The 21,959-nt window shown below is 35.6% G+C and overlaps 1 protein-coding gene across 12 annotated transcripts in view; it reads left to right on the forward strand.

Moving 5' to 3' along the window:
• The window catches only part of gramd1ba (GRAM domain containing 1Ba), an 82,021-nt gene that overhangs the window by 40,764 nt on the left and 19,298 nt on the right, over positions 1-21,959 (forward strand). For 9 of the 12 annotated variants that reach the window (XM_083568500.1, XM_083568504.1, XM_083568507.1 and 6 more), the window contains 2 exons: positions 10,066-10,276; positions 15,576-15,596. In XM_083568500.1, the coding sequence (XP_083424626.1) occupies positions 10,066-10,276; positions 15,576-15,596 (232 nt within the window). Of the gene's footprint in view, positions 1-1,211; positions 1,237-10,065; positions 10,277-15,575; positions 15,597-20,149; positions 21,536-21,959 lie in introns of those variants that run through there. The other 3 variants (XM_083568509.1, XM_083568511.1, XM_083568503.1) reach the window with 3 other exon arrangements.

A 21,959-nucleotide genomic window follows, 5' to 3' on the forward strand; every position in this document is an offset into this window, starting at 1 on the left:
GCATGCGCAAAACAGCGCACTACAGATCGTATATTGACACGCTACAAATCATATTTCCAGTACGGAGTGAATAAACACAACTCTAGTTTCTTTTTTTATACCCATATATTTAAAACAACAAAAAACACCCCCAATCAAAGAAACACTACAAAGCTTGTCATGTGACCAAGAAACCTCAAAACATAACGTTTTTTCTGTCTCAGAAAAAATGTCATGTCCATGCTGGTCTCCTTTAGATTCTCCAGTTTCCTTACACCCCCCAAAAATGTTCCAGTAGGTTGTAGATTGGTTGTTGTAGAAACTTGCCCTGATGCATAAATTAGTGTTCTGGATGTTCTCCTGGCATTGTACCCAGGGTGTATTTTCACCTCACTTCTGCTAATCCTAGGACAGGTTCTGAAGCCCCTGAAGCAGAGGGTGGATGAAGGAAGATTTAAATTCCAATTTTACTTAATTTATCTGTTACATCATGAATTTTTGGTAGGACAGAAAAAAAATTAAGTTTGGAGTCAAAAATAAAAAGACATGAATAAATCAGTGAGTTTCGATAATGGAAGGTTGTCACGGTGAACCGTTTGTCTTTGCAAGATTGCCAGAGGATTGTGTTTGATTTGTTTTGCATTTTTGATTTTCAGGAATATCTTTGTTAAATAACACATATGATCAGGGATCTAGGTACAGGTTCCTGACCCTGAATGCTGGAGAACCCAATTGTTCTTAACATTTTCTTTAACTTGAGGGAGATTCTCCAGTAACAAGACATGAATTTGTGCTAAGCAAAATAGATAATAGATAAAAGATAGAGAGAAGGAGGTGATGGAGGAGAGGATTGTGTCTGAAAGGAGGGAGAAGGGGTGACTGCTGGTGCTGATATCAGCTTCATTCATGAAAAAGGCAGATCAGTAATGAGTGCACTGATACTGAGAGAAGCAGAAAAAGAGAGAGAAATAAAAAGAGAGAGAGAGAGAGAGAGAGAGAGAGAGAGAGATAGGAAGGCTGGAAGATGGAGAGATCTCCAAATTCTGTCTAAATTGATCAAATAAAGGTGGGAGGTAAAAAAAAGAGCACTGAAGCAGTAATAATAAGCAAGCTTGTGTGAGACAGCACGGCTCCTCCTCCACCTCCTCCTCCTCGTCCTCCTTCTCTTGTTCCTCCTCCTCCTTCCATCACCCCATCCTCCTCTCGCTGGATGAATGAAGCAGGAGGATTATCTGCTCAGCCGTTCATGGCTTCCAGGTTTGTCCTACCGCATCTCTCCATCTCTCTTTAACTTAGCATTTCTCATATCTTACTCTCGTGTTTTGTTTTTTTTGTCCTTTTTCCTACTCACTAGCGTCAGTGTTGCAGCATCTCCCCAGTGTCTACGTTCTACTTGGGAGGTTGAATGAGCTCAGGATGTGATTAGCATATTCCTGATGATGAGATACATGCATTTTGTCTTGAAGTATTTGGGTTTGAGATAGATGTTTTGCTCTGGTATTTACACTAGTACATATATAGATTTTATTTTTTATTGCTGAAACGATATTCAAATATCCTACTGCAGTGTTGGCGAACGTTAGACAACATCACCTGGACTTACATACAGTAGCAAAGTGTTATTTAGGGCATTATTTTTTACAATTTGAATATTGGTAGCAGGGTCTGAATTTACCTTGATTTTTGCAGTTGATCTTTATAATGAAATCAATACATTCATTCATTCATATATATATATATATATATATATATATATATATATATATATATATATATATATATATATATATATATATATATATATATATATATATATATAAAGCTCAAATACCACTGACTGACTCACTCACTCATCATGAAATCTCGAAAAACCACTGAACGGATTGCAATGAAATTTGGAACATACCTTCCTCTTGGGTCTTAGGTGCTCACTAAGAAAGGGTTTTGAAAAATTCGCCCTGGATCGCGGCTAACTCGCCAAAAATTTCTCGATTTCTCACGCATTGTAAACTCTTCGAAATAACAGTACGGATCCTCATGAAACTTACTACATTGTTTCTTATTACATGTTAGATGCAGGCTAAAAATTATTTTCAAAGTAGTTTGCCCTGTATCGGTACTACAAAGGGGTAGTATGTTATTTGTTGACGTTACGTTCTGATCTCTGATCATCCAGTCCTGCTCAGTGCTTACTGCTTATTGCCATATTGCTTAGCGCTCTGCCTTCCGTAGCGAAGCACGGGTACTTTCAGCTAGTATATATATATATATATATATATATATATATATATATATATATATATATATATATATATATATATATATATATATAAACAGATAGATAGATAGATAGATAGATAGATAGATAGATAGATAGATAGATAGATAGATAGATAGATAGATAGATAGATAGATAGAACTTAATCATTGCATAGTACAGAGCAACAAAATGCAGTTTAGCATCTATCACAAGTGCAAATAGACACATGCAGATAAATATGTATACATACAGCATGTAATATATATATATATATATATATATATATATATATATATATATATATATATATATATATATATATATATATATATATATATATATATATATATACATGTGTGTGTGTGTGTGTGTGTGTGTGTGTGTGTGTGTGTGTGTGTGTTCAGATATATATTATCTGTGCTTCATGGCATTTTGTTTTTCTGGGGAATAGGAAAGTCTCTGATCATTAACCACAGTAGATGGTGGTAATGCAAACCGACAATAAAGAAGAAGAATCATGGTGGTTTTTGTTGCTTGATTTCAGACTTGTTGCAGTAAAACAAATGTTTAGTGATCAAAAATAATGTTTTGCTGGAGTTTATTATTTTTTTGCAAATCTAAATAAAGAATCTATGTTGTGAATAGATGAATGTTGCGTTGAAGGTTTTAATTTGGCCTCTTTTATAGTTATATTTTTAATAAAAATGGTCAGACAGAAATGCACGCTGCGTGAATAAAATTAGTGCCATTTAAATGTATGTATGTATATATACACACGCCTGATGTAATATGCAGTGGTGGACAAAGTACACAAAGCATGTAGTTGAGTAAAAGTAAATACATTAGGTAAAATATTCCTCCAGTAAAAGTAAAAGTTTGCCTTCAAATGTACTTAAGTATCCAAACTACTATGATTTATTACGGCTATAATGTTCCTATTATCATTTTTATTACAAAACTCTTAATCAACTCAGTGAAAAGACTCTGTTACTCTCAGCACACTAATCTATTAATAGAATCATATTATTATGTTATAAACTGATTGATATCTAATAAAACCTCCTTTTCAACTACTTAAAAAAAAGGAAAATTGTGTAAAAAAGTCCACGGGTGATGTGGCGAGGTGGAGTCAGGATTTTCTTCCATCATTTATTCCTCTCAAAATGTTCTGCTTGATGTTGAACTGATGCTGAACTGTATGTTCGTGCTTAGTACAGTAGGAATCACCAAGCAGCAGTGGTGGTCTCAGCTTAAATGATGCCCTGGGTGAACCACGCAATGACCCAACGTCTCCCCCATTGATTAGATTCAGCTTTAAAAAGCTCCTCTCTGCTTCAGCGACCATCACTGGATGAGTAAGAATTATTCCCTGAGCAAAAATGTATCTACAAGTTTGGATACATTTCTGAGAGCTTCATTCCGTGTCTAAATATCACCCTAAATACACTTATTGCACAATTAAATATACATGTGCAATATGCACAGTTGTGCATCAAAACTTCAACCAGGAACCATAAAACTTCTTGGCTAATAGTAGCCATAAGATCCATACAACTTTTACATCCTTATAATATATGTTTTTTAAATGAGCCTTTCAAGCTGCACTGGAGATTCTCCATGCTGAACTCAGTTCAGGAGCTAATCAGTACAACCACAAAAAAAACCTAAAAGGCAACCAAATCAATCAGTGCTGTTTAACTACAATCCAACTACATTAGTTACGCTGTAATTGTTTTGTTGCTACACACATAATGATAAACTACATCCTATAAATTATACTGTTATTCAAGCTAAAAGAAATATTGTTGCTCCATGCATTAAAACATAGCAGGCAACAGTATAACCTAAATGATATATATTTATTAGCCTATTTTATTAGATTCATTAGCTTATACTATCCTCATAACCAGATGAGTGATAGAGCTGCACACACACCTTTATCTGTTGCACGTTTCCCTTCTACTTTTTTCCTCTTTTTTCTGAATTGAGCTCCTGAGGTTTTAGATCTTTTTTGGTCATCCATCATTTTAATTTCATTTGACTTGATGTCACCCAACAACAATTTTTTATTATTTTATTATTTTTCCGTGGGCACCTCTTGCCGCTCCCCAGGAAGATGCACATGTTGCCTCTGCCTAAATCCACTACTGCCAAGCGGCTATCAGAACAAGTTTAAAACAGAGAACGCGCTCTACCCTGATTAGTGACTTGCTGCGCGTTTGACCAGTTCAGTTTTTATTGATTGATTTGATCGACTGATTTCGCAAAATATAGTTAAGTAAAAAGATATTTGACTTTGAAACGTAGTGAAGTTAAAGTAAAAGTCTCCCCAAACAAAAATACAAGTAAAGTAAAGTACAGATACGTAAAAAAAAATACTTGAGTACCGTAACAAACTACATTAAATCGGTTACTGTCCACCACTGGTAATATGCTAACATTGCGGATGACAAGATTGATGAATGACAAGATTAATGTTACTACAAAAACCCTTAAAGTCTGGACTGAGCTGCAAACATTTTTCTATTTAAAAGCAACCATTTTGTATACATAAAGTAAGATTACTCAATAGTATTATTATTATTATTATTATTATTATTATTATTATTATTATTATTATTATTATTATTATTATTATTATTATTTTTTTTTTTTTTTTTTTTTTTTATTTTTTTTTTTTAATCAAATGAATAAATTCAAATTTTTTTGTCTCACACACCACATTACCCAGAATAATGTCAAGCAAATCAACTGGTTTGTGACAACAACAAAAAAAATTTATAGAAATATAGTGAAATAGTAGAATAAATTTATTTAATAACAAATAATGAATACAAAATAGAATTTGCAATAGAATAAAAATAACATTTAAATACAAAATGATATCAAATTTTCAGACACAAAGCTGCATTGATGTACACCAGAAAGCAGAAACTGTACGAGTTTTAAGATTTAGCCAATGAAAATAAAGAATGCAGTGATGTGTATCGTTAACTCTAACCTTTTTTGATGTCATAGGACACTTCAATCCATAAACAAACAGAGAAACTATGCATAGGCTACGCTACCGTACTGTACTCTACTACAGTATTCACGATAAATGTGATATTTCTACAATGACACAAAATTCATTATGCTATATTCTTGCAGATGTTTTCTGTGTGTGTTTAAAGAGTGTGGGAGGATGATTTATGGCTTAAACAATAAAAAAAGCATTTTTCGGGTGAAAATTTTGTGGCCGGTTTTAACACGTAACTACCGCGATAAATGGGGGACGACTGTATTATTATTATTATTATTATTATTATTATTATTATTATTATTATTATTATTATTTTTATTATTATTGTAGAGTAGACATTGCAAGCATTTTCATAATATTTTATTTTAGTTACTATAAACCTTCTGAAATAAAATATGAAAATGCTAGCAATGTCTACTCTCCAATAATAATAATAATAATAATAATAATAATAATAATAATAATAATAATAAAAATAATAATAGTAATAATACAGTCATCTCACATTTTTCGTGGTCGGTTTTAGCATGTAACTAGCTCGATAAACAGGGGGTCTCTTTAGTATTTATAAACCTTCTGTAAATCCTGAAGAAACCCACATAGTCTCAGAAGACCAAGAATATCACAATAGTGACTCAGAACCCGCATAATTTGTGTGTAACATGGGCATTACTTATACACACCCGCACTACTCCATCCCACTCAGCATGATGATGCACACACTCCTCCTGCTACCTGACGGCCTGAATGACCCACACGACAGGGACAGGAAATAATTATTCAGACACATCTTCACTTTCCATTTACACACATATTTTCTCTATTGATTTCTTGATTTTATAAAAGTGCTTTATACAACCCCGAAAAAGTTGAGATCCTGTGTTCAATGTAAATAAAAACAGATAAATACAGAAACTTAGACATTTGGTACCACCCAATGAGGAAGGGGTTCCCTTCTGTCTCTGAATCCTCTCAAGGTTTCTTTCTCCTAAGGGAGTTTTTCCTTTTCACTGTCACCACTGGCATGCTCATTAGGGACAATCTTATATGGAGTCATTTAAATGTTTAAAGTTGAATTTGTAATTGATTGAATTCTGTAAAGAAGCATTGGGATAATGTGCATTTTCAAAAGTGCTATAGAAATTAAATTAAGAGAGTGAGTGAAAAAACATCAAATGTTGAAACTGATGAAATGCAGTATTTTAAGGAAAGAAATAAGTTAATTAGAATTTAATGGATGTGAATCAACGATGGACATTGCTTTTAACGACTATCTGTGTAACATCTTCCCAGAAGTGTGGAGGTTATTATACCACTGAACAGAATAAGATGTTCAAAAAACAAACAAATTGCTCAGGTGTCCACAAACTTTTGTCAGCCTAGTGTACAAACCTGAGGTTTGCTCCAGTCTAAGAGATGCTTTGTAGTGTTTCTATGAATGAACGTCCTTTAAATAGACAGCAAGTGTGTGTACAGTATGTGTGTATGTGTGTGTAAGTGTGTGTTTTTTTTGGGGACTTCATATCTGAAGTCATATCTGTAGGCCATGTGGGTTGCTTGGAGTCGGAGTTTGCCTTTCACATGACAATGTTTCTGAGCCATAACAAAAAGACCTGAAAGATTTCTCACAGCGCAGTTGGTGCACATGGAAGGTCCACTGAACCACAACTGATGCGAGATTTAATAACACGCTTTCAGAGGAATGATAAGAAAGATGAAAGAGAAGCCAGCAGTCACTTATCTACACTAATCCTAATACATTTGAAAATGGCGTTTTCGTTTAGAAACGTACCTTTCCAATCGTCTCCCAAAAGTCGCTCATCCACACTGAAAGGTGTGAAAGCGTTTACGTCTCTGCACACGAGCGGAAAGTCAGACGCTTCCAGCCGCGTCATTTCTGCCTGGCGCTTATTTACTTTTTGGCTCTTTAAAACGTCACGGCAAACACTAAAAATGCTTCATCGTTTTCAAAATCCTCCATTTTCACAGTCCACACTGGGCATGAAAACAGCATGTTTAAATTTAGCCGCTTTACAGAAAGCGTTTTCCAAAAGTTACGGTTTTTAACAGTGAGAACGTTTACGGAAGGCCAAAACAGAGAGAAAATGATCCGTATTAGTGTGGCTGTGGCCAAAAGGTGATTTTTTAGTGGAATTAGGAGCAGACCGGATCTGTACAGCTTTGATTGTTACATTGTGAGGCAGCAGTTGTCATGACAGAACAGTGCCCTGACCATGCGACTAAATACATGAACAACAGAAATTCCTGTCAATGACTTTCCTCTGACTTACATCAGAGACTAAAACATAATGCATGTTACAGTTGGAATTTAAAATAATTATTTTAGATGTTTAATATGGTCTTAAAAATCTTTAGGGAAGTCTGCATATTTGAGTCTGGAAAAGTATGGAATTTTTTAATGAAAAATGTGTGGGAACCCAGGGAACAGCCTACACAGAGGACATTCAGCAACAGGCCGTATTATTATAATCATTTCCATTTCCTGCTGTCCCTTGATTGGCTGATATAAAAAGTATTACATCGTTGTTAGCTCAAAGTAAGGTTTTGGGTCTTTGTTTTGGCTCTGGAACATCTTGATGTCTGGTCAATGGAGAACTCTGACTCTAAGCAACCCACTTGGCCTACAGACATGAACATAACCACGTTATAATAGTTCTCACTTCATTCAGAGAATTTAAACCCAAAGCAGCAATCCAGTGTAAAAGCTCATGTCTTCACGAAGACATGCTCATGACTTTTTCCGCCGTCCCGCTCGATGCTAACTGAGCCACTCCGAAAGCGATCCTCTAATCTAACATTACAGGAAGCTCACATTACCCTGATGGAGTTTAATCAAAGTGCGCTTCGACTCACCTCCTAAATGTTGTTCCACCAGGAAGTGTTTTGTGTAGTAAATGATAAATTGGCAGAACCTTCTAGATCTTGACCTTCAGCACCGACGCTGATTTGACCACAGGAAAGGTAGGGGAAAGGTCAAATGTGCTGTGTGAAGTATGTGTTGGTGTGTGTTTGGTGTATGTTTGTGAGAGACAGAGAGACAGAGAGGGTGGGGAAGATAATAGGATCTGAGTGCTCCTATTTTTTGTCCTGTTCTGTTTGCTTTTCCAGACTGCCGCCGCTCGGTCTGCGTACTGTTAATTAATAATTAAGACTGAAGGTGCTCTTTGTGGAAGATGGACAAAACGAGAGAGGATGTGAGTGAAGAAGTGAACTAGAGAAGATAGAGACCTCGGTTATCAATCTTTTAGTCCAGTCAAAAAGAAGAAATAGGGGCCACAAAATGGCAAATAACAAAAGTTGCTTCTTTTTTTGAGTCACATGTGTTGAAAAAACTAGCTTTACATTTAGCTATACCCACAAACCTTCACCAAAAGGCTTAAAATGGTGCCTAATTATCTTTTGTTAGTGGTTCTTCATATTTCCTCCAGGGCTAGCTAAACACTCAGCCTGATTGTTATTGTTGTTTTCTTGCTAGCATTTCGGCACAATTTTAAAGACAGAACCAGCATGTTAGCTAGCAAACAAATACATGCTAACAACCAAATTACCTGCACTGCTCTTATCATCCCCACTGCTGAAGCACATGCTCGGAGCTCATATCTGTAAGATATGGGTGGGTTTTTCAGTCGAGTCAGCGAAACGGGCCATGTGCTAAATGTCACTGCGAAGGTGATGTGTAATGAGACACCTTCTCCTCCTAAAGAGTGGGACTGTAACAGGGAATAAACTCCTAGGATGAAATGGAACCACAGAGTATTTTCTTTATTTCAGTTATGAAGTGATGCACAAGGAATTTCACATAAGGTATATATATATATATATATATATATATATATATATATATATATATATATATATATATATATATATATATATATATATATTAGGGCTGTTCAAATATTTAATCATGATTAATCACATGGCTATCATGACTTATTCGCACATTTTTAACTGTTCTAAATGTACCTCAAAATGAATACTTTCACATTTTTAATACTCTAATCAACATGGACAAATATTGATGCTCTATGCAAATGTATGTTTATTATTAGTGAAACCAAACTCAACATAGAGCATGAAGACCAAATAATCTTGTAAAATTACTTGTAAATGTTTTAAAGTAATGATGGTGTTTTAAATTCCAGACAGAACTTTTGCTATGTTTCCACACAGACGGTTTTAATTGCCGCATGTGTGCAACTTTGGTGCTTGATTTGAGACCAGTAATCATTCACATTGGCACAAATTAAATCGATTAAATGAATTGAAAATGGAAACTTTGAATGAAATAGTTTACATTTTAAATTTAATATTAAACTTTTAAATATTAAAATTGTCAGAATTTTTTTTGCTTTAAGAGAAATTATTGAAGCTGAAAATAAAACGCAAAATAATCCAAAAATGTTGGTAATGACAGGAAGTGGCAGCGATTTCTTGCATGCGCAAAACAAAATCATGTTTCGGGTATGGAGTGAGTAGCCACAGTGTCACTGCGTTCAAAGTGCGAGGCGGAGACTAAACAAACTTGTGGTCCACCACTTATTATGTTCATGAGATTGTAACTATGTTTGTACGTAAAAAGGATTGCATTCGGTAAACATGTGCACCAAACCGAAAGAACTTTACCGAATTGGTTCAGTACGAATATGGTACGAATAAATATATATATATATATATATATATATATATATATATATATATATATATATATATACATATACACACACCCACACACACCCACAATAGTAAAAGATTTTCCTGACTTTTTCTCTCCCCGCCTCAGCACCGCGAGTAACTCGACCCGGAGCACTCCCACTTGTTCACCCGTCCTCCGTAAGCGCCCTCGCTCTCCGGTTCCTCCGAGTGCAGACGGAGAGAACATGGTGGAGAAGAGCTCCGACCACTCGTCTGATAAATCACCCTCCACCCCCGAGCAGACGGGCCATCGGCCTTACAGCCAATCAGGAACACGCACTGGGAACAAGAACTCAAAGGTGATCGACACCACAAACAAAGACATACACATATATACACACACACACTTGCAATGCACACAATCACACACAGACTCACAATGCACACACTCACACATACATGCAATACACACACTCAAGACACATTTACACACAGACATGCAGTATAGACTCATAAATGCAATACACACATTCACATACACACAGACACGCAGTGCACCCATACACCTATACACACACATAGATGCAATACACACACTCACACATAAGCAATACACACACACATAATACACACAATACATACACTTTCACACATAGATACACAACACACATAGATACACAACATGCACTACACACATTCACACATGCATTTACACGCATACACATGCAAAATACACACGCACACACAAATCCACACACAGACACATACACACACAAAATACATACTAACACAATTCATACACATACACACAAAGATATTCAGTACACAAACATGCACACAAATACGACACACACACACACACGACCTGGTTCTATTGATATAAACCAAAAATGAGACATGTAGACTTCCTAATTTAAAATCAGATCAGTGTGTGTGTGTGTGTGTGTGTGTGTGTGTGTTCAGGAGGGTCATCATCATCATCATCATCACATCTCTCTCTCTCTCTCTCTCTCTCTCTCTCTCTCTCTCTCTCTCTCTCTCTCTCTCTCTCTAAAACACATCCCTTCATGATTGTCCCAGCAGCTCACAAGAGCAAAACACACCAACAACCCAAACACATGATAGTATTAGCATTAGACACTCAGACAGAGAAGCTGCATGTACAGGACTTTTACAGTTGTACAATGTGTGTGTGTGTGTGTGTGTTCAGGAGGGTCATCATCATCATCATCACATCTCTCTCTCTCTCTCTCTCTCTCTCTCTCTCTCTCTCTCTCTCTCTCTCTCTCTCTCTCTCTCTCTCTCTGTCTCTCTCCCTCTAAAACACACCCCTTCATGATTGTCCCAGCAGCTCACAAGAGCAAAACACACCAACAACCCAAACACATGATAGTCTAATGCTAATTTTGTTGTTAATGTTGATCTTATTGCTGTCATGTTTTTAGTTTGTGTGTTTTGCCCTCATCACTCACTTTAATTTACAACCTACACACTGTACATTTTCTTTTTCCATCTCATAATTCCTTTGTTCTTTTCTCTTTCTCATGTATGCTAGTTATACAAGAGATTTTCCAGAGTAAGCATCTCACTTTTCCGCGTTCTTCTGCACCGTGTGTGTGTGTGTGTGTATATGTGTGTATGTGTGTGTGTGTGTGTGTGTGTGTGTGTGTGTGTTTTGTCTCCCACATCCTTACCCAAGGGCTCCTCATCTTCCCTACATTAACCTGTTTCTATCCTAAAAGACATAACATTAAACATGAACTAAAAAATAATTAAATAAAAAAATTAAAAAATTGGCCTTCATTCTTCACCTCTAATTGTCCATCCTCTACCAGAGGTCTCTTCTCAAAATAAATAATCAATAAACCGCCATCCATTCAAAATATATATATATATATATATATATATATATATATATATATATATATATATATATATATATATATATATATAAAATTTAATTACAAAAAGTAAAAAAAAAAAAAAAAAACAGTATTCTTCAATTTTTTTATTTTTTTTTAAACTGAGGGACAAAAAAAGATAGTTAAAAAAAGAAAGAAAGAAAGAAAGAAAGAAAGAAAGAAAGAAAGAAAGAAAGAAAGAAAGAAAGAAAGAAAGAAAGAAAGAAAGAAAAAAGTAAGAAAGAAAGAAAGAAAGAAAGAAAGAAAGAAAGAACATACTCAATAACAATAAGAATCCACAGAAGAGAAAATCATGTCATAAACCATTTTAACTGTATACATTCGAATTCTAGCACTTCACCCATCCATGAGTGTGAGTGATGGGAAACGTCCCAAATCCCCAATCGGAAGACCACTAAGCATTAGTGAGTGCTTAAAAGGATTACTGTATTATGTGTGATTACTGCATTAGGGAGAAATATTGCCCCTCAGTGGCAGAGCGGAACAAGTGAACAACTGAATCATTACTGGTTCACTTTTATTTACACTCACAGCTCATCAATTATTTCATTTATCATCATTAATTTAGAGAAAATAAGAATCATATTATATTTATATAATATATTTTTTGGGGGAGTGGTGGCTCCAGCGGTTAAGGTGCTGGGTTGCCGATCGGGAGGTCTGGGGTTCAAGCCCCAGTATCGCCAAGCTGCCACTCTTGGGCCCTTGAGCAAGGCCTTAACCCTCTATGCTCCGGGGGTCCCTTACGAGGGAAATATCAAGGTCCGTGACGTCGGAGTGACGTGGGGCCGCCTTCCTGTGGGCTCACCACCTGCAGGAGGGACCGTAAGGGACGGTGCTGTGAGGATTGGGCAGCAGTCGAAGGCAGGGGCCTGCTTAGACTGCTGCCCCCGCGACCCGAATTACGGATAAGGGGGAGAAAATGAATAATATATTTACTATTATTATTGCATTCCAGATTCAAGATTCGATTTAAGATTCAGGATTTAATTTGTCACAAAAAAAAAAAAAAAAAAAAGGTTACATGCAGAATACGACACTGAAATGTAAACCTGATCGGCTGTTCAAATAATTGTGCATTAAATATAGAAAATATAAATATAAAATAAGAGAAAATATTAGAAAATGTATTAATTTTTACATTAATGAATATAAATTATTATTATTTATTATTTGGTAATATTTTTTTTATATTTAATAACTCATTTGGAAATGATGTGTGTTGTTTTAGATAATCACTAAATATATAAAAGTAGTGAGCAAAAGTCTTGGGCCACTATTATATTTGTAGTTTCAGCAATGATATAATGAAAATACATAATTATATCTTCATTCATCAGTAGAATACTATTCAAAATACAGGAAATGTTTATGCAGTATTAAAAAAATATATAAAATAAAAAATAGGAAAAAAAACAGTTTTTCTAAACTAAATTGGTATTGGTATTTAGTGTGACCTCCCCATACACTTTAGTAACAGCAGGAACCTGGTTGTCGTGAACCTAAATCGAATGAAACCCTAATTAACGTCATTGCTAACATCTGTTAACATCCTACATCTCATAACATCCTACTATGTTTTGTCAAATTGACTGCTGTGAAAAGAAGGTCTATTACAGCAGGTTTGTGGAACACATGCTTGAGCAATACATACACATGCTGTGTGACTTTCGTTCATTAAAACTTGCTAATAAACCAACTTTCATTCAAATCATTCCACAGATGCCACAGATCACAGAATTTGACAGACATAAAATCACATTTTTTTTTTTGCATCAGCGAAGCCACTTTCAAAGGGAAATCAGTAAAGAAACGGGATCCTCCAGATGTGGTATTCAAGCTGTTTTGAATAATCAGGAGAGTTTAGGGACAAAGGAAGGACTAGGAGGCCAAGAAAACAAAATCTGATTAGAAAACGTTTAGAGTTTCTTCTTTGAGACACAGGAAGAAGTCCAGCAAGGCGAAGAAGCTTGAGCAGAAGGCTAAGATATGCTTAAGCTTACAAATATTGGAATGACGATTAGTGAAAAACAGTATTATCTAGTGATAATTCAAGCTTGATATGTGACGGGTCGACAATACAGTATGTCAGAAGAAGAGTTAGAGAGAGATGGAAGAATGAGTGCTGGAAGCCTTCAGTGAAACATGGTGTACACCAGGGGTCACCAGCCTTTCTGAAACTGAGAGCTACTTCTTGGGTACAATTAATGTGAAGGGCTACCAGTTTAATACACACAGTTTTCAGTTTGATTTGAAATAACAAATTTGCTCAATTTACCATTTATTATATGTTATTATTAATAATTAATGATATTCATCTATGTGAAGACACTGATCATGTTAAAGATTTCTCATAAAGTTATCAACAATGATTTAACAAAGTAGGAAACAGCTATTTTTAGAAAAAGCCCGCGGGCTACTCATGTGGTCCTTGGGGGCTACCTGGTGCTACCACGTTGGTGACCCCTGGTGTAGGGTCTGTCCTGGTTTGGGGTCTGCATTTCTTCCATGGGATCATAATGCTAAAAAGCCAAATGTTGATGGGATAATGAATGCTGAAAAGTATAGACAGGTTTTAATTCATCATTCCATTCCTACTGAAAAGCTGCATGAAAACGACCCCAAGCACACTGTTAATGTTATTCATATTTGGAGAGAAAACCAGCTGATAAAACACTTGACAGTCATGGACCAGCCTCCAAAGAGTCCAGACCTGAACATTACAGAGGCAGTATGGGATCACCTGGAGAGAGAAAGAAATAAAAGACAACCTATGTTTGAAGGAGAACTCTGGGAAGTGCGGAAAACAAGCCTGGTATTATATTCCAGAAGATTCCTTTCTAAATACTTCATTGCTCACATGCTGATTTTTGCCTGAAATTATTTTTTGAAATCTTTTTGTTTGTTTGTTTTTTTTAACAAATTTCCTATATTATTATTATTATTATTATTATTATTATTATTATTATTATTATTATTATTATTATTATTATTCGTATATACTGCAAAAAATATTTAAATTATTAAGAGTCATGACAACTAAATAATAAATGAATATATTAATTAATTAATTAAAAAAACTGTGTATTGAATTGAATGGAAATAAATGTTTTATAGTTGCTGCTAGTTTACAGGGTTAAACTATTTATATATATAAATCATATAATTATTTTAATAACTTGTTCTAACTCTTTTTTCAATATATGAATGTGAATATAATTGTAATTATTAGGGTTATTCGATTATATTTTATATATTATATAATTTTATTATTATAAAAAAAAATAATTTCTATAGTTCCACTGAAAGTTGAACGTATTTATGATGTTTTAATTTCTAAGTGTGTGTGTGATATGTATCTTATTATATAGTATATATTATTATATTTTTCTTTACTAATAAGTGCCTGTGTATAAATGGCGCTATTATTATAGTTCATTATAAATGACTTAGTAAGCGATTATTCTGGCCTCTCCTAAACTCATACACTTTACAACACTGCCCTCTTTTGGTTGCGACTGTGCACATCTGCAACAATACAGTACCTATGCTTTAACCACGTCTGGATCTGTGACACTGATGTAAATAGAAAGAACACGCAGTTATACGTGCAGGTCTGAAGCGTAAACTCGCCATCATCATCATGCTGAGCTAAGCACTTTCTGAGTTCTAGTTTTCTCTCTAACCTCTGTTTCTCTCCTTTTATTTTTCATTCCTCTGACGACCAAACCAACAGAAAAGTCAAAGCTGGTACAACGTAAGTCTCCGATCATTTCTTCTTGCCTTGAGTTACTTTTTTGAATACTATTCATATACACACACACACACACACACACACACACACACACACACACACACACACACAAACTATATATATACAAGATTGTTAAAGTCTGAGTTCCTTCAGAAACATATTATGTGGAGGACCGCAAGTTTGTTTAGTCTTTAGTCTTTAGTGTTTAGAGTTTATACCAAAAATAAGATTTGTTTTGCACATGCATTAAAACGCTAAAGAATCTTAAGCGTTTTATGTCCAGTTTAAAAAAGTTCTTCTAAAAAGATATATAAGATTAGATTCGATTAGATTGGATTCAACTTTATTGTCGTTACACATGTACAAGTACAAGGTCAACGAAATGCAGTTTGGGTCTAACCAGAGTGCAATAACAGCAAGTGAATGGAAATAGAATGGAAATATAGGACTATAATAAGTAATTTACAGATATATATGTACTATGAATATAATATACAGATGAGTATATATGTACCATGAACATGATTTACAGATGAACAATATATATATATATATGAGCTATGAGGCTCAAACCTGTTCCAGCATGACAATGCCTCTGTTCAAAAAGCCAGTTCCATGAAGATACGACGTACTGTACATTGATTTGGAGTGGAAGATCTTGACTGGTCTGCTATACAGCTCTGACCCAAACCATACTGAACACTTTTGGGATGAATTTCCTAATCAGTACTAATTAATTTGTGACTGAATGAGCATAAATCTCTTCAACCACACTCCAAAATCTGGTGAAACATCCTCCCAGAAGAGTGGAGGTTATTACAACAGCAAATATGGACTACATTTGGAATAGGATGTTTATTAAAGTAAATACAAACCTTTTGCTCATGTAAAGAAAAAAAAAACTACAGTATGTTTTTTCTATATACTACATTTCTGTTCTGTTAGAGGAAGAGTGATGGATTAAGTCACAAAGGACTTGTGCTTGGAGATTCTAAGGCAGGAATGTTTTCCTGCGAAAAGGCAAACTGCAGAGCATCAGTAGCGAGGACGAGAGCTGAAAGGCCATGATGGTGTTTAGACTCTCATTTGTAATGAGTGTAGAGAAAGCAAAGACAAGACGAGCATTGTGGAAAGTTGCTGCACTTGGGGTCATGTTGGCTGTGAATAGGCCTTTACAGTTTACATGAGTGTGATTGTTTGATAAAGACTCTTGAGCTTGCATCACAAACTCGCTATTACACATAGATTTGTCGGTTTGTTCCTACCCTTCGCTTTCACTAGCCGTGACACTGAGATATTCCGTACACAAACATGCACACAAATACGACACACCCACACGACCTGGTTCTATTGATATAAACCAAAAATGAGACATGTAGACTTCATCCTGTGTTCAGGAGGGTCATCATCATCATCATCACATCTCTCTCTCGCTCTCTCTCTTTCTCTCTCTCTCTCTCTTTCTAAAACACAACCCTTCATGATTGTCCCAGCAGCTCACAAGAGCAAAACACAACAACCCAAACACATGATAGTATTAGCATTAGACACTCAGACGGAGAAGATGCATGTACAGGACTTTTACAGTTGTACAATGTGTGTGTGTGTGTGTGTGTGTGTGTGTGTTCAGGAGGGTCATCATCATCATCATCACATCTCTCTCTCTCTCTCTCTCTCTCTCTCTCTCTCTCTCTCTCTCTCTCTCTCTCTCTCTCTCTCTCTTTAAGTCTTATCATTAGTAAGAATAAACCTCAGCACTTGGAAACAGCCAACAATGAATGAGTCACTTCTAGAAAAACATGATTGCATTATGTTTTACAGACTATATGGACAAAGGTATTGGGACACCTGACTTTTCCAGCCATGTCCAACCAGTCTATGATGTCTTTGGTGTGATAGCATTTAATTTTTCCTCCACTTGAACTAGAAGACCCAAATCTGTTCCACTATGACAGTGCCCCTGTAGAAAGCCAGCTCCATAAAGATATGGTTTACACTTTAAAATGTAGTGGAACATTTTCCCAGAAGCTATAGAAGAAAGTAGGGACTAAATGGGCAATAGATTGTTAAAAAAACAACAAACACATACATCTTTACACACTATAAACTTTTGTCCATATACCGTGAATTAGGGATGTGCATCTCCATCTCGATGCATAGCCACGATACATTAAAGATACACATGAAGCAGCTACCGATGCGATGCAATACGATTCACCCCTATTATAATGCAGTGCGATCCGAGTTCAAAAAGATTCAACACAACGCAATTTGATGCGATGCGATGCAATGGAAAAAAATATGATGCTCTGCAATTCAACACGGTACAAATAATTTACTTTTATCACTTTGGCTCAGACAGACAGCAAATCATACATTTACTTAAGTGCCTTTTGACTTCTAACGCATGGCCCTTTCACAAAGAGGTTCTGTCTTCATGAAGATGCAGCTCTACCTCTGCCATGTTAATCTGTATTCTATGTATTCTATATTCTATATAAAATATTTGTCAAATAATTGGTCACTTTTTAAATTAACATTCTATTAAAAGTATAACGCATCTACTAATAATTATATATAAATACATTGGTTTTTTTTTTTACCGTTGCAATTATGTTAAAAATGATTTATCGTGGTACAATTAGCAACTGGTATCCAGTGCACACTTTTTTAAATTGAAGCATTACATCATTAACTTTTATGCTAATGCATATAAGTGAATCTTATACTATATATACATATTATTGTTATTATTATATACATCAATCAGCCAAAGAATTGCTGAAAGTGGGGGTGTAGCAAGTGAACACTCAGTCCACAAAGTTGAAGTAGGTAACTAGGTAAAATAGTGACCTAGTGGCGATGTGACCTAGTGTAGATGACTGGATCATAGTTTGGATCAGAGCATTTTAGAAAAGGACAGACCTTGTGAGGTATATTCCAGTATACAGGGTTTAATACTGACCAAGTGGTCTAAGAATGGACAAGCTTACAAGTTGACTAGCAAACAGGGTCCTAAGTGGCAAATTCTTATTTTACCACTAAGTCATTTAGAACCACTTAGCAAATATCTGCTAACATTCAGATTAGATATAAAATCTGAAAAAAAAAAAAATGAATAATTGAATTAAAAAAATAAAATAATAATAATGCAACTAACGATTATTTTGTTAATCGATTAATCAGATGATAAAAATTATTTGGATATAAAATATAAATATTTTTAGAGGTTTTACTTGTAAACAAATTTAATTATTGATTATTATTGATTTCATCGTTTACTTGTTGCAGCCCTAATATACACTATTGTAGGGATCATATTTTATATGATCACATAATTATGTAAGTTGTAAGTTGGTGTGGAATTTTCTCCCGCATTAATTAATTAAATAATGTATTTATTTATTTATTTTTTTATTTTACTATACTTGATCTATTTTAGGAAACATTAGCAGCAGAGCTGTCAGTGCATATCCTATTCACGCACATCAACCGGAAACAGAATATGAACAGGATGTGATTAGTCGTAGTGAGACTCAGTTCATTTATACGTTAAGTTTCTCCGGAAAATAATATTCAGTTCTGTATAGAGCCCTATAACAGAGGGTTTTACTCTCACAACAAATTCAAATCAGTACTTCTACTGAAACTAATAAACGTTTGGGGAACATTTTTCTTTGAGTACATGCACCAGGCTGATTTACTCTGCAAAATATGACAGTTCAAAGTAACTCGTAAAAGAGACATAGGTTAAAAAAGGAGACCGATTTTGTGGAGATTCCGTTTTTTTATTCACATTTATCTGCACAAAGGTTGGGGATAAAATTCTTTGCATGGGCGTGCAATGTTGTTTTGACACAAGGGTTTTCTCCACTTTGGTTTTTCTGTTCAAAGCTCCCTGAGGCATCTGCACACCTACACCATTTGTGTTTCACAGACAGGATTAAGGCACCCTGATCTGTTTGACCCCATAAAATCTGCACAATAGAGCCTTTAGAGCAGGTCAGCCATCCAGATGTGGATCAGAACTGTTAGCTCTGGGTCTCCAAGGCAGATTTATTTTTCTTAAGTGAATTTAAGCCTGTTAAAGCCCTTTATTAAACCAATTATTGGAGAAAAAAGAGGCCCTGTAAAAACAGAGTCACTAGATGAACAACAGACTCCTGCTGTAAGTTAGGCATACAATAAAACCACTGCACTATTTCTTAAAAGTAGACAAATTCTCAGTAGTGTAGGGAAAGATAAATTTTTTTCTGTTTTTGGAACAAGTTGAAACAGACATGAAAGAAGAAGAATGAAAGCATAAGAGTATAGTGAGCTTTTTGTATGGACCTCCCCCAGCGCCTTTCCTCTTGAAGAAAGGCTTATTGAGTTCATTTACCCTTGTGAGGAAAAAGCGAGAGAGGGGGGAAAAGACAGAGAGTGATACAACTCTGTGGCATGACCCCCTCCCTCAGACCCATTCTTCTTGGGAAAGGGTTCACTGGAGTTCATTCACCTTGCTGAGGAAGTGCTAGAGAGACTGCAATGTTTACACTAAGCAAGGGAATGGTCTAAGAGGGGGCGTTGAAATATCATGTTATAACCAGGAGGACTACAGATTATATGCGAGCCCACAATCACACTTTTTATTTTTTTGTTTATAACATGAATTTGCCTGGTTCCTACAGGCTGGAGAAGAAACGGAATTCCAGGAAAAACTGCTCGAACTCCCTTTAGGAGTGTCACCATAAATCTCAATTTTCCTTTAGGGTGGAAGGAGGTGTGACAGCGTCCTCCACAGAGAACACAGTCGGACACCTCAGCCCTCTCTTCTGAACTTTTCTGCTTTCTGATTGGTTTAAGTCAAGCCTTGTAGACTTCCCCCTTTTCTTCAGTGCACAAACATTCTCCGAGTGTCTCCTCCCATCCTGCACTGTTGTTTTCTAGGAAACTCGAAAGAGCTCTGGGCAAAAAGCTGTTGTTTTGGCTGCTTTGCTTGTTTTCTCAGGAATACTGCTCAACCTTGCTCCTTTTTATGGAATCATTCTTTGTGGTCAGAGCATTTTTGTACTGGGATTTTAAACAATTCCGACCCTTGGTTGAAGCCATCACTGTGCAAAACTGTACAGGACTACAAAAGTTTATTCTTAGAGGATTGGACTGCAGCAAGTGTAGTTTAAACCGCTTTTCAAAGGACAATTTCGAAGCAATCGTGGATTCTTCTTATATTTGATTGAGCAAGATGCCAAATAACAAGGATAAAGCAGGGTACAACCCATTGGAGGATCTTATGCATACACCAACGAAATGGGCTTCTCTTCTCTTCTGCTTCTCAAGGGTTCTTGCATGATGCTTCTTATCTTCTAATATTTTATGTATTCCTGGTTGCCTGTTGAAATCCCACCTCTTGTTTTGTTGGAATGTTGTACAAGTTTAAAGAAGCCTCATCAATAAAAAAACAACAACAACAACAACAAGCTGTTCAAAGTTCAGTGTGGATTTATCTATAGGATTTCATTCTTCCTGGGTTGTACTGTGGTTTCCTGAGCCAGTCTTAAAACCTGCTACTCCTGTACTTTATTTGCAGGCTGGGTAATGAATAAAGGCATGTAACCAGAAGACTGAGAAAGTTAGTCCAGTCGGTCCAAGAGCTATATTGTTCTCTAGAGCTTGGGCTTGGTCTCTGGACACCAACTCCAAAAAAAATTGCACAAAAAATCTTGAGGAAGACAGATTTTTGACATCTTGAAATTTGCTGCTGTCAATCAGCTGGGTTAAGAACTGTGCCAGACAATTTTTTATTTGGACTAACAGAAATGGTCAGCATGGAAAGCGAGACAGACTTGCTGTGTGACTGGGAGAAGGTTCAGCACCCTGAAACGCTGCAGTATTGTTGGACTCAGTGGGAATTAGAGTTTGAGAGACTTCCAGCAGTAAGTGATCAAAGAGGAAACGAAAAGGTGGAGTTGTGGTCTTCAGTTGCTTGTAAAACTGTTAATGCTCTGATTCACGTAACGAATGCACACTCAAGTGGCACAACTGGCAAACATTTCTCTTTGGGTTACTGTAGTATTTCCATGCTTTATGTTTAGTAAACCCGGGCACATTTATGTCATTGTTAATATTTCAGCAGATTCTGTAAGCTTTGAAACTTCTAAGTGTAAGTAATCATAATCATTCATTTAGAACCAGCTAATTACAGCTGTTTTTGCTTCTTCCATAAAAAACATTTGAGACATATTTTAACTCTTGAGTTCTGGTTATAATGTCCACCAGGGGTTGTGGAAGTGTTAGGAAGTATGTAATTTTTTTTATTTATTTTTTTTTCAGAATGGATGGGCAAGGAGTTCTCCTTAAAGGAGAGGAGTTTACTACCAAAAAAAC

Source organism: Silurus aristotelis (assembly GCF_946808225.1).
Source record: "Silurus aristotelis genome assembly, chromosome: 18".
Lineage (NCBI taxonomy): Eukaryota > Metazoa > Chordata > Actinopteri > Siluriformes > Siluridae > Silurus > Silurus aristotelis.